This window comes from Canis lupus, chromosome 13 (genome assembly GCF_011100685.1).
Source record: "Canis lupus familiaris isolate Mischka breed German Shepherd chromosome 13, alternate assembly UU_Cfam_GSD_1.0, whole genome shotgun sequence".
Lineage (NCBI taxonomy): Eukaryota > Metazoa > Chordata > Mammalia > Carnivora > Canidae > Canis > Canis lupus.
In genome coordinates, this window is record NC_049234.1 from 45676190 (window position 1) to 45694023 (window position 17834).

At 43.6% G+C, this 17834-nt stretch overlaps 1 protein-coding gene and 1 long non-coding RNA gene across 3 annotated transcripts in view; one reads left to right on the forward strand and one right to left on the reverse strand.

Moving 5' to 3' along the window:
- Positions 1-6568: 6568 nt before the first annotated feature.
- On the reverse strand, positions 6569-8895 carry LOC106559657. Its single transcript, XR_005369010.1, has 2 exons — positions 8633-8895; positions 6569-6805 (listed from the first exon to the last, which is right to left on the reverse strand). It is a non-coding gene; the product is annotated as an uncharacterized LOC106559657 (long non-coding RNA).
- A 307-nt stretch (positions 8896-9202) lies between these two features.
- The window catches only part of SPATA18 (spermatogenesis associated 18), a 38600-nt gene continuing 29968 nt past the window's right edge, over positions 9203-17834 (forward strand). Inside the window, exon 1 of one of the 2 annotated variants that reach the window (XM_038556074.1) lies at positions 9203-9382. In XM_038556074.1, coding sequence (XP_038412002.1) covers positions 9296-9382 — 87 coding nt within the window. In that variant the 5' untranslated portion in view covers positions 9203-9295. The remainder of the gene's footprint in view (positions 9383-17834) is intronic. The other variant, XM_038556073.1, reaches the window with a different exon arrangement.

Sequence of the window (17834 nt, forward strand, 5' to 3'; positions counted from 1 at the left end):
CTCGCGCGCCTGCGCCCTGGAGGGATGGGGGGCGGGTCCCAGCTCGCCGCCGCCGCTGCACCCCGCGCGCCTGCGCACTGGAGGGATGGGGGCGGTTCCCAGAGCGCCGCCGCTGCACCCCGCGCGCCTGAGCCCTGGAGGGATGGGGGGGTACGGTTCCCAGCTCGCCGCCGCTGCACCCCGCGCGCCTGCGCACTGGAGGGATGGGGGGACGGTTCCCAGCTCGCCGTCGCTGCACCCCGCGCGCCTGCGCACTGGAGGGATGGGGGGCGGGTTCCCAGCTCGTGGTCGCCGCCGCCTCCTGTCTCCGCTGCGCTCCACTGCCTGCGCCCGGCGCAGTGGCCGCGGGTGCGCCTGGTTCCCGCGAGCTCGGGCCGCCTCTCCTCCTCCCGAAAGGGCGCTCCGAGAGGGGACGACGCCTCCCCCGTGGCCCTCCGTCCCTCCCCGCAGGGCTGGTGCGTTCCCGAGCTGCGACGTCCGCGGTGTTCGCTTTCTTGGTGGCTGGAGGTGTGATGTCCCTGCCCTGTCTGCTTTACATCAGACTTGGCTGTGAAGTTTAAACTAGATCATCTGATGCATAAGAAATCCCTCCTAAACGTTTCCCTTCCCTCTGGAGTTTGGCTGATGTCCATCTCTGTGCATCTTCTTTCCCAAATGCTGGAACCACTGACCCATCCCCGTGCTCAGCCCCGCCGGGCGCTCCGGCACATCCTGCATCTTAGCTGGGACAACTGACTGTCAATTGTAGCCCAAGGCTTTGGGAGTCAGCAGTAAGTCTGTCTGTGCTCTGGCTCTGCTCCCATTTATCAGCTCAGATAACAGGGCTTTTGATTGATCCTCAGTTCCTGTTTCCAGTTCTGGTACCACCACAGTCCTCCCTATCGATGCTTTGCCTCTTTTTTTCCTCTGCTGGGGAAGAGTTTCTCTTTTGCTCTCTCTGGCAAGCACACGCTTATTCAACCTCCAAGAATCTGTTCCAATGTCACATTCTCTCTAAAGCCTTATCAGACTCCCACAGGCAGTTTTTTTGCTGGTCTGCCCCTTAACTCTTGTCTTTAATTCTGCATTTCCTTTTACCTTTGGACATGCACACTAAAGCTAGAGTATTAATCAGATTATGAAGACAGCTATTCCTTCATTCGCTTTATAACACATTAAATACTGTCCCCCCCCCACGCAAAAATATATCCAAATCCTAATCACCAGGACCTATACATGTGATGTTATTTTGAATTTTGAAATAGGGTCTTTGCAGATATAAATAAGTTGAGGATCTCAAGAGAGATCACCCTGGATTTGGGTTGGGGTCTAAATCTCATGACTGGTGTCCTTCAAAGAGGAGAGGACAAAGGCACAGGCAGAGAAGAAGACCATGTGAAGACAGAGGCAGAGATCAGAGTAATGTTTCTACGAGGCAAGAAATGCCAAAACTTGTCGCCAGACGCTAGGAGAGAGGCATGGATCAGATTCTCCCAGAGAGCTTCCAGAAGGAACCCTGCTGATTTTCTGAGTTCTAACCTCCAGAACTGTGAGAAAATAAATTTCTGTTCTTGGAGGCTATCAGATTTGTTACAGTAGCCCTTGGGAAACTTACACTTCAAGCCCAACAAGTCAAAAAATTGGGCTTAAAATCTTTCCCCTTCATCTGCTCTTTGCATGTTCCCTTAGTGAATGATACCACCATCCAGTCAGAAACTTGCAAAGTCATTCTATACTATTTGTAGTGTGATTTTTAAGAAAAAAAAACAGACAAACCCAGGGATGCTTGGGTGGCCTAGCGGTTTAGCGCCTGCCTTTAGCCTAGGCCTGATCCTGGAGACCGGGGATCGAGTCCCACATCAGGCTCCCTGCATGGAGCCTGCTTCTCCCTCTGCCTGTGTCTCTGCCTCTCTCTCTCTCTCTCTCTCTGTGTCTCTCATGAGTAAATAAATAAAAATCTTAAAAAAAATACAAACCCGATCATGATACTCTTTGAACTTTAAAATCCTCCGATAACTTTTACAATGAAAGTCTATCTTAGCACATACAGTTCTGTACTTTTTGGTCCCTGTCTACCTCTTTCTATCCTCCTTTCCTGCCCCTTTACAAACTCATCTTCTCTCCAGCCATGTGTAGTATTTGTAGTTCCCATGTATTTGCCTGAGTGCATCAAGTTCTTAATGTCTGTGCTTTTGCACATGTGGCTATTTCTCTATTTTATCTAGCTATTCTTCTACTTGTCTACAAGGACTCAGCTCAAAGGATATCTTTTCTGGGAAGCCCTTCATAATTTTTCTCCTCATCCCAAATTTCTGATATCTCTGGCCCTCAGTAGTTGTTATTGCACTGATTTGCTATGATGCCCTTTGGATACTCCATAATACGCTAGCGTGTTATTTTACTTTTCATGCATGTACAGTTTGTCCCAGAGTGTACTGTAAGTTCCTTACAAAGCAGTGTCAATGTGTTACCACTTCTGTGCTCCAAATCCTGAACATACTATAGGATCCAAGTAAATGTACTTAATAATTCTGATGAATGAATGCTGGATTAATTTTCTTCTGCTGGGTAAAAAATATTACTAACATCTGAATGTCTCTGATACATGTCCACTCTAATGTTCACCATGCATTACTCCATGGAAGAGCCTCAATAACTCTCAAATCTTGTCTCCTAAGAGCTCTTTCTGGGTCCAGCCCAGCTCCAAACTTCACCTCTACGAGCACCAACATGATATCAAAAAGACCATTTTTTCTGTTTATAGCCCTGTGCTGCTTCCCTATTGCCTACAAAATAATGATCGACTTCAGCCTGATATACAAGACTGAATCACAGTTGAACCCAGGATTATCTTCCCAGTCTTGGCTCTGATTCCCTGAATTCCCTACAGTCACACTGGACTAGCATTCATCCTTCCCTGCCTCTCCATGCGATTTCATGCCTCTTTGCTACTGTCCATTCTGTTCCATCTCTTCCTGGTGAAACTCCTCTCCATCCTTCCAGATCTGACTCTAAATGTCAGTCTCTTCTGTAACTTCCTCTGGCCCTTTCTTCAAGAAGCTAGAGGAGGAAGTAGGGGAAGGATAGTGTTTCCAGAGAATTTTATATTTACTGTTACAACTTTCACATTGATCTATGGTTATGTATCTCTTTTCTGAATAGATTATGAGATGCTAGGGAGCAGAGATCAAGTCTAATCTTGCCTTATGATTATGGTAAATGTTTCTGTTGCCTAGAAATTCAGTAAATGTTTATCAAATGTGATGAAAAAACCTATTTCAACATCCTTCATCTTAGGGACCGCCCTCATGCTGTCCCAGGTCCTCTCCCAGGATGCTTAAGGACATCCTACAGTGTAGATCACACCCAGTGCACATTTGCAACAGCTTAAAATATCCTAAGTGAACCCCTTCGATGGCCATTTTCAGAGCCAAGTGTTTGCCATTGCATTTAGCTAGCAGAGCTGAAAACATTGAGGACAAGGATGCCTCAATATTCCATCACAATGATAATTAAGACCTGGGTTGAGATAGGAGGGCTACCTTGTGGCTCTCAAAACTCGCACTGAATTGGCTCCCCCCCCCTTCTTATCTGTATTTGCTACAAAAGCTCTATAGTTTAGGTGCTAAGGTGATACAGTTGCGATATTAAAATTTTCCTCTTGTTTTTATAGTTTAACCAATAAGGGGCATGAAATAATTTTACAGAAAAATCCTGAACTGTTGCTTTGAGCAGGGAATGCTTATTGGTATGACACAGGAAACAGCATCCCTGCTTCTGTGCAGTGGGGGAACCTGCCTTCAGTTCAGATCCCAACCAATTAGTTCTTTCTCCAATGGGTGGTGTTTTTTTTTCTTTTAAAATCTTTTACTTTTAAAAATATTTTATCTAAGCGAAAGCCAGCACAGTGAGGAGGGAGAGAGGGGAAGGGAGAAGGAGGCTCTCAGCAGGGATGGGATCATGACCTGAGCCGAAGGTAGATACCTAACTGACTGAGCCACCCAGATGCCCCTTAAACTCTTCAAATCTTTTCCTTTCTTGCAATGTAGCAAAGAACAAAAAGGGCCCAATGAAGCTGATAAAATGCGTATAGGGAGCACTCAGACTGAAGAACACGAAGTAAATGGATAAATGAGTATTTTGCTACCTGCGAGTGGAGACAAAGCATCTGAGCAATACCACCAATGACAACTGGATTTAAAGGAAGCTTCATGCCAGTGGGTGAGAAAAGGTTAAAAGATTCTCTTCTGATGCCAATAGGCCCTACCCTAAAGGAGCAATGTCCTAACACAGACAGCTGTAGGACAAGAATAGCATGGCACACAGATTAGTATCTGGGGCACCGGTAAAAGCGTCCAGGCCAGAGCTGAACAGAGTGATTCTTGTAACCACACTGGCTAAATGCAACTGTACTTAATGAGGAAGAACTGAAAATCATGAGGATTCCACTGTATATCCTTGCAGTTTGTTGTATATATTTATGTTTCATGTAGTGTTGAACTATGTATATACACACCTCTCATGACACTGAGTGGATTCAGTTAATCTTTTATTGGTTTCTTAAAAATCTCTAACTAAAAATCTTTCCAGTTGACTGATGCAGGTAAAATTCAGAGTGGGCCAAATTATGGACTTTTCCTAATCCGTCCAGACTTTTATCACATGACACTTCTCTAGAACAAATGGCTCCTAGCTAGTGGTGGAATTATGATGCCATAAGAACCACCAACTGGCTGTTAAATTTGCTGTCTCTTGCCTCAACAGGATTATGACATCAGATATAAAGCAGCCAATCCTCTCCTCCTTTCCTCCTTTCTTTTTTTCTTTCTTTCACTTATTAGCAGTTTGGTTCAACAAACTTTTATAGAGGGCCTAGAATGTGTCCGTTCCTATGTGGAGGAAAGCCAAATAAACCTCCCTCTATTCAGGAAGCTTACAAGCTTATACAGGAGGCAGACAAATAAGTTTAATATAATGTGATAATTGCAACAATATCAACACCTCCAAAAGTGAGAGGAGAAAGAGCATAAACAAGAGCAGGGATGAGCTCTGAGAGCCTGGGGTAGGGGTGGGGGGTTGGAGTTAGGAAGATTTTGTCAGTTTTAGGTAGGTTTAAATTTATTAAAAGTGCAACTATAGAGAAACCCCTTGCTTATTTCCTGGAGGTTAAGTGCACTAGTTCTTCCTGCAACCCTGCAGGATAAATTGTATGCAAGAATTGACCCAAGCTGAACTGTGAACCAAGAATTGAAATAAAGGGCATGATTTGCTCAATCTCAACTACAACCAGTATGTTAAAAGAAGCAAACAAAGGAAACAACCAGCATTAAAGAACGTCAGAAGTGCAAGAGATTGCTTAGAGCTGATCTAGTCCATGTTTTTCATTATGTAGATGGAATAAAAGTGAAGTTCAGGGTGATTAAAGACTTCTGTAAAATCACAAGAAACCACTAACTGGCAGAGGGTGAGATAAAGCAAGAGTGTCCATCATGATCCAAGTTTATTGTTTTTTCAACTTCTGCAATATACTTTATTGTGTACCACAAAAGAAAAATTTGATTTTATCTTTTCTTCCCAAATAATTGCCTAGTGATAGTATCCTAAAAGAATCGAATTGAGACAAAAAATATTTTCCAAATAAAGCCTTTACTAATCTGATGTTTTCTTCCATTGGTATAAAAAAGTAGGCTTTTTTAAAAAAGACTTTATTTATTTATTCATGAGAGAGAGAGAGAGAGGCAGAGACAAAGGCAGAGGGAGAAGCAGACTCCACGCAGGGAGCCCGATGTGGGACTTGATCTTGGGACTTGATCCTGGGACTCCAGGATCATGACCTGGGCCGGAGGCAGGCGCTAAACCACTGAGCCACCCGGGGATCCCCCAAAAGTAGACTTTTAAAATAGAATCTCAACCTTGTTGGCTTCACGCTTGTGATATGAGGCATATGGCTTCTTCTTTCATCTGCAACACAGACTATTATGCACTCCAGGCTTCAGCTCCCTCTTAAATTGATTGCTATCCAGCACCCAACAGAAGCTCTGTGGAGGGGACCATTATTAAGGGCACTTATGAGGATGTCCACTTATTCCTACCAGTATGGAAGTTCTAAGTTTGTTACTGGGTAGCATCACTAGAGAGCTAAGAAATGGGGTATCAATTGCTTGGCCCTCTCTTTGATGACATGTGTTCTAGTGTCACCCCCTCAGCATTGATCAAAGGTGACCACAAGAAACAATCACATCAAGACTCTTGCTGTATTTGGTAAAAAAAAAAAAAAAAAAAAAAAAGAAAAGAAAGAAAAGAAAAGAAAAGTGGGGGAGGTACACTGTCATCTGTATTATTCTAGGCTCTTTAGAAAAGAATAAACGTATTTTGGAATTGGTACCAGGAAAATGTGTTTCCATTAAAAGAAGTGGTTGTGTACTTTTAAACTCAAATAACAATAATCATAAAAGTCATTTTCCTTTCTGCATGGCTTTCATAAAGTGCAGGTTAAATGTTAAATAAAGCTCAATCTTAATACATAGGCTTACACTGGGGGCATATTTGCTTTTTGCACTACAAAAATATTTCTGATCTAACAATGATATTTTCTACAAGTGTTTTACTATAAGTTATCTCAGATCCTCCTTTGGAAGTAGCAGGGAATAAATAATGAATAAATTTCTAAAACACTTTGTTTTGAGTCATTGTTGACTATGATGCTTTGTTATTGATAAACGTGAAGTTCCTGCTACACATGGCGCACGTGCTGCAGAGTTCTGGGGAAACCAAGTGGTACACGAAATGACTCCAGGCTGTAAGGGTCTTGAATCCAGCTGTGGGGCTAGAGCATATGTAGAGATAAACAGTTTCAGGTAGCAAACTCTAAAGTGATTTCAAAGATCCATTCTATTCTAAGACTCTAAGACTATTCAATTAGTAATTTGGACATCTGGTCAAAGCACATTCTGTTTTGAGTCAACTTAATATTGATATTTGGGCTAACATTTTTCTGAAGGTGGTAAGATCCTTTGGGTAATTCTGCTTCTGAATAAGTTTTCATAAAAGCAATCAGTGTTCATGGTAGAAATTCGGAAAATCAGAAAAGTGTAAAGGAGCAAAGTAGTTGATAATCATGCTTTGGGTTCATACTGTATAACAATATATATATAATTTAGTGTTCCTGCTTTTTTTCACTTAACTTTATAGTGAGAATTCCTAGATACTAGATATTCTTCAGTAACGAGATTTGCATTGTGCAACATTGAATGGAAGGATTTGCTCAACCGTCACTGTATTGTTGATTTAGATTGTTTCCAAACTAGTTATCACCGTTAAATACAATACTGTGATCTACATTGTAGTAATAATACACTGTTAAACACTTCACAGGAATTTTTAAAATTTAGTCTCACAATAATCCTGTGAAGTAAGAACTATTGTTCCTTGTTTATAATGTAACCAAGGAGTAGCAGTTAAAGAGCCCACAGCAAGGAAGAGGACTTAACCAGTAATCTGACATAAGCAAATATTGCATCTTGTTTTTTATGAATAAATAAGTAGGACTGCTCAAAGATGCCAACCGCCTATTGAAATATGCAATTATTAGCTCCAAATTAAGAGAGCTGTGGAATTTTTCTCCATCCCTTTCCTTCTTCTTAATATATTTTTTAAAGGAAGGAACTAATGAATACTTAGGTTTTCTGATTTTTTCTCTTACTTTAGTAATTATTGCTCTACTATGATAAAATGTGTCATGTACCTTTATGGTCCTTATGTTTTTGTTTTTATTGAGATATAAATGACAAAGGTAATTATATTAGTTTCACGTGTACAACATAATGATTCAATATTTGCATATAATGTGAAATGACCAACACAATACTCCATCCATTACTACACATAGCCACAATTTTTTTTCCTTGTGATGAGAACTTTTATAGTTCTTATTTTGTAGTCTACAGAAGATGGTAGCAACACAGGCTCCAGAAATAAGCCTCTCATTTTTACTGGAGGACAGTAAAACCACGGTAATGAAGAGAAATTTTAAAAAAAGTGGTATAATTTTGAATATTATCATATTTGTACATGTGCAATGTTCATATATTTTCAAGTACCTAAAGAAATGGAACTGAATTAAACGAGCTGGCTACCTGAGGCTCCGATCCATTCCTGCTGTTTTAATGACTAGATAAGGACGATTTGCAATCAGCTCATCATTTGAAGCATATAAAATAAGGGCTTCTAAACTGCTTAATGATGGTTTAAATTGTTTCATTTCTTAAGCAGTTTAAACGATCACTGTGGCATTAACACACCCTTTTGAAATAGTGCCAAACGGGGTCTGAAACTTTCACAAAGTTTGTTAGAGAATGAGAAGTAAGTGAAACTTGAGAGCGATCAGTGATCCTAAAACGACACCAAATAATGTCCAAACCCGAGGGATCACCTTGGATTTGTGAACATTCCCGGAGCTTCCAATCTACTGACTCGGGCACCCTGCAGATCCTAAGTATTACAAGGGAAGCACTGAAGGCCTGAGAAGTTAGAGGACCGAGGAAGGTGCCAGGTAGGTGCTAACCTACTGCCTAGGCTAGGTGCTTACCTACTGCTTTACCTACTGCCTAGGCGCCAAATAGGTGCTTACCTACCGCCTAGGCTAGGTGCTTACCTACTGCCTAACCAAACTGTCCACGGAGAAACCACCTTTGCTTTTCCAGGCAGGAGGCCTCGGGGAGCCCCCATCCCACACTGCAGGCGAGTCTTGGTCCATCAAGGGGTGGAGTGGGCGCCCTCGGTAGTCTCGGCACCCCGGCCCGGGCCACGCGCGGAGTGTGCGCGGCCTCGGGCAGCCTAGCCATCCGCGAGCAGGAGCAGCAGCAGCAGGAGCAGCAGCAGCAGCAGCAAGAGCAGCGCCAGGGCGCTCCAGGGCAGGTGCCCGGCCCCGGGGGTGGGGGGTGGGAGGTGGGAGGTGGGGGGTAGGCGGGTGGGAATTGCAGTCCCCGCGGGCCGCCGCGCCCGGCGTTGCCAAGGCTTGCGCAGTGCGCGTCCCTAGCAGCCGGCCGCCCACGTCAAGGTTTGTTTAATAATCGCCCGGTATTTGGGGGGCGGGGGGACTCTGGGCGGCGGCGGGGGCAGCGGCTGAGGCGCGGCGGCTGTGGCCCAGGGCACCCTGCCCCGTCTGACCCGAGCGGGGAGGATGGAAGCTCCCGCCGCGCTCTGAGCCCCCCGCCCCCCCGGAGAGAGAACACGCCTCCCGCCGCACCGGCCACCCGCCCGCCGTCCTGCGCTCGGTCTCCGCCGCCCAGCGCGCGGCCGCGGGGAGGAGGGAGCGATGGCAGAGAACCTCAGGAGGCTGGTCTCCGGCGAGCCGCTCCGGACCCTGCACGAGCAGCTGGAGCGCTGGCGGACGGAGTACAGCGTGAGTCGGGCGGGGCGGGGGCGCTCCTGTCCCGGCGGGGGCCTCCTGGGGCTCGCTCGGGGGCCGCCCGGGACCCGGATGGCGGGGGTGGGGGGGGCGCGGGGCCGCAGACGCCCCGCGGGTCCCAGGGCGCCCTCCCCGCCCCACCCCCGCGCGGTAACCAAGGACGCTGGCGGCCCTAGCAACGGGGCGCGTCCGGGTCCCCAGCTCGCAGCGCAGCCCTGGTCCTGCCTCCCCGCGAGGCTCGGGGGCAGCAGGGGTTGTCTCGCGGTGATATTTTATTTTATTTTATTTTATTTTATTTTATTATTTTGTTTTATTATTATTATTTTTTAATAATAAATTTATTTTTTATTGGTGTTCAATTTGCCAACATACAGAATAACACCCAGTGCTCATCCCGTCAAGTGCCCCCCTCAGTGCCCGTCACCCACTCACCCCCACCCCCCGCCCTCCTCCCCTTCCATCACCCCTAGTTCGTTTCCCAGAGTTAGGAGTCTTCATGTTCTGTCTCCCTTTCTGATATTTCCTACCCATTTCTTCTCCCTTCCCTTCTATTCCCTTTCACTATTATTTATATTCCCCAAATGACTTTTTATAAAAAATACCCCCAGATGGCAGTGACATGGACACTTGTCAACGTTGCGGGCTTCAGGCATGTGCCGACTTCGGGAGGCCTGGGGCCAGGGCTTCTGTAGGAAGCCGGCGTTCTGGCATCGAACCCATAGAGCTCCTTAAGTCCCATTAATCGCCCCCCCCCCCCCCCGCCGCCACCTACCACCACCACCACCCAGTGCAACTCAGTGTTGCATCTGCTCAGGTTGACCCGTGCGTCTTAAGCAGGGGAGGCGCAGAGGTTCAGCGAGTGGAAGGGCGGGGCGGAGCGTGGGGCGCCTGCGGCCCTGCACCCAGCCCCCCTCCGCCACCGCGGGTTCGAGGGCCGGCGCCGCACAGACCCGCGGAGGCGCCTGCGCCCATGCATGTCCCCTCCGTGCGTCTCGGTACCTCGTCTGTTAAATAGGAGAGACTCGCTCAACCAGATGATACGCGAAGTTCTTTCTAGGATCTCAAATTTCTCTCTCTCTCTCTCTTTTTTTTTTTTTTTTTTTTGAATTTAAATCCGCTTGTTTCTGAAATCCTACCAGGACAAATGCAACTGGATGCCGTCTGAGTCTCTGGGCTTCCGCGTTCCCCCTTGGACCAGGGCTCCTGTGGTGGAGGGGAGCTCCAACAGCACTTAGAGCTTTCTCCTCGCCCCCCCTCTCTGCTGCTGAGTATTTACCACCTCTGCCCACTTTTAAAGAATGAGCACTGTGACTATTCCTTCCCCATCAAGATTGCAGGACAGTGTTTTTTTTTTAATTATTTTATTTTATTTTATTTATTCATGAGAGACAGAGAGAGAGAGAGAGAGAGAGAGGCAGAGGCACAGGCAGAGGGAGTAGCAGGCTGCACGCAGGGAGCCCGATGTGGGACTCGATCCCTGGACGCCAGGATCACACCCTGGGCGGAAGGAAGGTGCTAAACCACTGAGCCACCCATTTTTTTGTGGTCTGTGGTTTTTTTTTTTTTTAATTTTACTTTAATTTAATTTTATAAGATCGCAGGAAAATTGACATTTACCTCCTACTACATCTTATAGCATATTCTTTCTATTTCTTTCCTTCCTTTTTTCTCCCCTCCTTCTCTTTCTTTTCTCCCTCCCTCCTCTCTTTTCCTTCCTTTCTTTTTCTTCCTTCCTTCTTCCATTTCCGTCTTCCTTTCCTTTCCTTTCCTTTCCTTTCCTTTCCTTTCCTTTCCTTTCCTTTCCTTCCTCCCTCCCTCCCTTCTTTCTTTCCTTCCCTCCTTCCATCCTTTTTCTTGTTATTACCCTGTGACCTAAGTAAACTCTGAATGTTAAAAAGTACATTCAGTTTTCGGGGTGCCTGGCTGGCTCAGCCAGGAGAGAGAGCTTGAGGCTCTCGATCTTAGGGTTGTAAGTTTAAGCCTCAATTACTTAAAAATATAATAATAAGGTTTTTTTTTTTACAAAAAATAGATTCAGTTTGTCACAAGACCATGTTTAACATAAATGACACTACCATTTCGCTGAATCAAATGATTGTTTTAGAAACTACACATAAGTACTAAGACATGCCAAAGTTTATTACACTTCCCTTTCTTAGTAACAGTGGTCTATCTACAAACTATTTCAATCTAGATTCTCTCCCCCATGCCAGGCTCATCCCCCCACCTTCATAGAGAATGCACTTTTAGAGACCAATGCCTTTCTAAAAAAAATCTGTGACCATTTCTCTGTATGATCATTTCTCCTGGGCTGTCTAGTGTTTCTGTTGCATTTGGCTGTTGACATCTCCATTCTTCTAAGGCTCTAACAGTTTGTCTCCTTGCCTTGTCCACTTCCCTCCTATAGTAATTATTCAAGACTTTATCAATCTTCTCTTGGGCCTCCATCCTTGCTTCTCTCCCACATATAAGCCCATGAATCTCATATCTGTATTCAGGGCCTGTTCTCATCTGAGCTCACTTCTCCGATTGCCTTTTAGACATTTTCAGTTGTTGCTATCATTATCTTGAAGTCCAATCAGTCTAAAATCTAACTTAGCTTCGCCCATGCCATGAACACTGGCCTCTTGACTTCACTGTCTTCATCTTGACACACCTCACAACAAGTTCACCTGCTTAATCTGTTGGCACCTACTTCAAAATGCACACAGAATCCTTTCACCACCTCTGCTATAACCATCCTTCCATCATCGTTCATCTAGATTATTATAAAAATATCTCAAAGTGATTATCCTAAATGTCAAGTCAGATCAAGTTACCTCTCTGATAAAATCCTCAGACTTTCTATCCCACCTAGAATAAAAGCCAAAGTTCCTACAATGACTATCAAAGTCCTACACAATTGTGCTCCTTTAAACTCTGACCTCATCTGTTACTCCCTTAATCTACTGCAGCAATATTGGTCTTGTTGCTCTTTCTATTGGCAAAGCTGTCCAATAGAACTTTCTAGGATTGGACATGGTCTATACAGGCACTGTCCAATATGGTGGTTATTTGGTACTAGAATTGTGGCAAGTGCAAATTAAGGAACTGAATTTTAAGTTTCATTTAAATTTTAAAAAGTAAATTTCATTAAAGTTTAATTAATTTAAACCCAGATAGTCACATATGGATAGTAGCTACTCTATTGGACAGAAGTCTAGAGCATACCAGCCAGTCTCCTGTTTCAGGACGTTTTGCACTCTCTGTTCCCCTCTGCCTGGAAAACTTTTGCCTGTGGATATTTAAGTAAGATATCAACATTTTCACTTTCTCTCCTCCTTAAGTCTTTGTTTAAATGTCACCTTCTCAGGAGAAACCACTCTGTTCACAATTACCATCTCCCACCCCTGCCGCTGGCACTCACTGTGTCCCTTTTCTGCTTTATTACTTCTGTGATAGCTACATCTTCTCATTTTTACTTATTCTTTTACTGAATTGTCAATCTTTCCTTCTCCTCTTCCCACTAAAAGGTAAGCTCCAGAGGGCCAAGATTTCTCCCTTTTCCTGCTCATCACTGTATTTCCGGCACTTAGAATAATGCCTGCCTCCTAGTAGTGCTCAGAAAATGATGACTGACTGAGTGCCACCACCATTCTCCCAGACATCTGGGTTCTTGGACTCATTTCTCTTCTTAAAAACCTCATATCCAGTGTAGAATTAAAGATGGTCCTCCAGTATCTTTATTTCAGCCTTTATTGAAATTGGAATTGAAACCAAAAGCCATGATTTCCAAGTAGGGGCACAATTGAGAGGATGCAAGTGTTTTTAATAGTTTTTGTTGTTGTTGTTGTTGTTGTTGTTGTTTTTGGTGTGTGTGTATGTGGTGAAAGGCAGAGGATAAGAAAATATCTATAAGCCACCTACCAAAATTTAGGTTACATCTAGACTTATTTAGTAACTTGTCACCTACAGTGTGGGTTTTGGTCAACTGCTAAGATGTTTCCTGTAATACTGCAAGTTTGTTTTACTAGTTCCAAAGACTTTTTCCTTGAAATCTTGAGATACAGAATAGTCATTGTAGCAAACTACATTATTAAAGTGTTGGTTGTAGAGGTTTTTTCATTAAAAGCTTTAAATTATGTTTGTTACGGAAAGTTGATTTTGTTGACTGTGACCACATTGATTTAGTTCTAACTAAACTCAAGCAAAATAAAAGACCATAAATACTACACTAGAATTAAGAATGTGATTAAAATCATCCCCTTGTGAAACAATTTATTTTCAGTGAAAAAGATCAATAACTTGAATAGATTAGTTCTAAAACACAATGCAAAATTTTCATTTTCCTTCATTTGGATTAACAGATCCTATTTAGTTTTTCTTCTTTCTGTCCTATAATTTCCTTCATATGGATTCCCATTTCCTCTGCCTTAATCTGTCCATCACCACCATCTTTTCATCGTGTCCTATGTATGTTGTCAGACACAGTAAATTTTTTAAAAATGTAATTTTCTGCCCCAAAGCTTTTGATTTTTATTTGTTGGCTGGATTTTAATCTTACAACATCTAATAATCTTCTGGGCCCTAGGCAGAATCACAACTTGCTTGATTTTTTTAAAAAAATTTATTCATTAAAAACAAATTATGAGGAGGGATATTTTTCAAAACCCCACTAGAGAAACCTAATAAATGCAACAGCAAACACTGTCAATTCACTTTCTTTTAGTTACTAAAGAGAAGTTGAATTATTGTATTACTTGGTCTTTAAAACTTGGATTCCATTGGCTGTTCAGGGACAGCTTGGTACAAACATGTACCTTCAAAATTGTTTTTCCGTCTTTGTGGTTATTGAGTATGTTGGTGAAAAAGCCATAGAAAATCTCTTATTGTTCAACCAAGAACTGAGCCAATTATTAAGAGCTTAATAATTCACTCAATAAATGGTTATTGGACTAGACACTATATTTACACATTTGGCAATGTACATTTATTGATTAACTTAATAGTTTTTTCAGAGTTTATGATGTGTCTGTGCTCAGTGCTGGGACTAGAAATGTCAGTTGCATCTTAATGATAGACTTCCAGTTGGAGAAGAGGATGAAGGGTAAAGGAAACAGCATGTGTAAAAAGCAGGGAGGCATGAAGAAGCTGGCCTATTTGGGGAAGCCTGTGAATGGTTCAAGGCAAGGAGTGGAAGTGAGATGAGGCTGAGGAGGTGGGGTTGTTGGGCCAGAGGGTAGAGACTTTGGGTGGTATATTAAGGAGTTTGGACTTTATCTTAAGAGCAATGGTGGGGGTGGGGGTGGGGGAAACCAAAAGCGTCATGCTTTTTGGAGACCTATAAACAAGGTCAGACTCTGAGAAGCATCCTTCAAGTAAGAAGGAGTATGCTGCCCCAAAATGCCCCCAGTTGATCATGCAACATCTATATGGTCCTCTTGGTCAACTCTACAAAAGGTCAAATCACCACCTATGCAGAACTGGGTTCTGATGACCTAATTAACCCATAGAGATGTTAAGAAGAAGAGTTAACTTCCTTCCAATGTTAGCAGTACCTGGAGAAGGTCAGCTCTGGGCTGAAATGCTCCTCCTCCTGAGATTCTTTTGTTTCTACCCAGAGTCTTGTGGACTAGGGAGATGCCTTTGGTCAGATGCTCTGCGATTTATTACTTTTTAAAATGTACTATATATAATTAGAGGAGCAAATGGTAAGACCTTACTATACCCTTGATCACCCATCCCTAAGAGAGAATAGGATTCCACTTCTTGATAATAGACACCAGGACATTACATTCTGGAAACTTTTGATTATCTGATATGTGAGTGGGGATGATAGAGAAAGCTGATGATGCATCCTCTTGCATGACTCCCTTGTGCTATAGAAAGCTGCCCTCTTAAGTGAAAACAGCATATTCAATATTAGTACATAAAAAGGAGATCTCAGGGAGGAGTCCCTCTGTCATAGGATACTCTTTGTGGTTGAAATAGACGTTGCCTATATGACAAAATGTCCCTGACTGTCAATACAAAAGGGCTGTTGTAGTTGCTATGGTGTCTTCAAACAGACTCCCTGGCTGCCTTTGCCCTTCCCCATAGTCAACACATTTCTACATTCCTGGGGATTCAATCTAGTAAATTTATAGAAAACACATTTTCTTCCCTTTATCTTTTTACTACTATGCTGCAGTAATGAATAAAAATCCAAATCTTAGTGCCTAAACCTGCATAAAAGAGATTTCTCATTCATGCAAAGTCCAGTGAAAACTCTCTTCCACAATTGGCTCGGGTTCAGGTGCCCTCTACCTCGTGGACCAGTCATCTCATCACAGGATCTCAAAGGTCAGTAGGGGAAGAGAGAGAGCGCCTAAATTATGTATATCACTTTCACTCATCTTCCCTAGGCCGGAATTGTTATGTGGCTCCAATCTAATCGTAAAAGAGCCTGAGAAATGGAAAGCATGTGGAATATTTGATTGGTGCTACTGTTTCTGCCACAGCTACTAATGAGGAATTCATGGCTAGGAAAGAAATTGACGAGTGATTAAGACAGATTATTTTTAACAGAGGGTCTATCATCTTTTTAATTTCCCTTTCTTCACTTCTTCTTAGACAAACATGTTAATGGAAATATCATCATTGCTTAATATTTAAGGAAAATAATTAATGAAAGAAATCCAATAGAGATATTAACCACAGGCTGAGACGCTAAAATCCTGTGGAGAGGTCTAAATAGAAGCTTTTGCTAAAATGTTGGGGTATATTTAAGCTGTCTTATAACTAAAATTCAATATTTTGGTTTTATTTTTTAAAGCTTTTATTTGTTTATTCATGAGAGACACAGAGGGAGAGGCAGAGACATAGGCAGAGGGAGAAGCAGGCTCCTTGCAGGAAGCCTGATGTGGAGCTTGATCCCAGACTAGGATCACACTCTGAGCCAAAGGCAGACGCTCAGCTGTTGAACCACCCAGGGGTCCCTAGACTGAGGTTTCTTAAAATGTAAATCACTGTATTTTGTGCTGAAATCGATGGGTTTAAATAGCTTTTCCAGCCAACTTGCAAATTGATGAAGGATATTTAGTGATAAATTTGATTAATGTAATGATGAAAAGTGTTCTCTCTTCCATGTTGTGGAGGTGATTCAAGGTGAGGAATAGGATCAAAGATGTGAAAGACCCATTGGTAGAGGCTTGGATGATCAGGCTGTCACAAGGAGAAATGGTAAGGTCAAAGCTGCTCCCAAGTAAAGGACGTCAAAGGCATCAAGGTTGGTGGTGGTTCTAGTACACATGTTACGTGTGCAAAGGCAAGGCAGGGGTGTGGCTGCAGTGAAGAGAGTTGCTGAGGGGGAGCAGAGGGAAGTAAGGCTGGACAAGTCATGTGGATGCATGTTGGCAAGGTATTGGGAAATGGGGCAATATTTAGGCTTGATATTATTGGGAACTTTTGTTTGGGCAAGAGAGTGGGGACCTTGAAAGGATGGGAATGAAGCCACTGTCCCATTGCTCTCCTTCCCGCACCAAGGAACTTCTTCAAAGACTCATCTATCCTCATAGTCTTTACTCCTTCCTTGCTACCATTTGCTCCCTCAACCCCGTGCAATGTGGAAATACATCAAGTAACCCCACACCATTCTGCTGTCACTGTTCTCTCATGGTCCCCAGAAGCCACCTGATAGCCAAGCCCTACTTCTTTTTCCTGGTTCTTATCTCCTTGGATTTTCTGCAGGCAATTGATGCACCAAGTTCTATAGCTTTAGCTACTTCCCCGATGTGAGTGACCGTGAAATCTATCTCCAGGTTGGGCTTTCTTCAGAGCCCCCGACCTAGCCAACCAGCCGCCTTCCAGCTTGCAACATGTGGATGCTCTAGATATCCCCCAACCCAACACCAACCCAACAGGACTAGTTTCCCCCTCTCTCACCTTGCTGGTTCTCCACTTGTGTCCTGTGGTCGGGCAATGGCACCGCATTGCCTGCTGTGGTCCAAGCCTGAAACCTGGGGCCCCCTCTCTCCACCATGCCTCACAAATGGGTTCATCACACCCTCAGGATTCTACTGTTAAATATCTGTCAGGTAGCCCCCATTTTTCCCTTCGCTCAACTGCTGAGCCACCTAAACGTCCCTAGACTCATTAAATTGATCTCCCTTCCCATTCGAGCTGTGGTTTGCACTTTTGGTTGCCCATAAAAATCATTCAGAAAACTTTAAAAAAACTTTTCAATGCTCAGGCCTTACACTAGAGCAATTAGAAAATAGGAATGAGAGCCCACAGAGCTCTTCAGGTGAAGGCGTTCCTGAATCTTCTTGGCCCCCCACCACTTCTTCTTTTGAGCCTCACCTGTGAAATCTAGACCTACTTTTATCATAGCAAGTAATTCTGGTTTTGCATTTATTTACATGTTTCTCTTAGACTATAAATTCCTTGAGAGAAGAGGCTCTCTTACCCTTCATGGTACTTCTAGAAT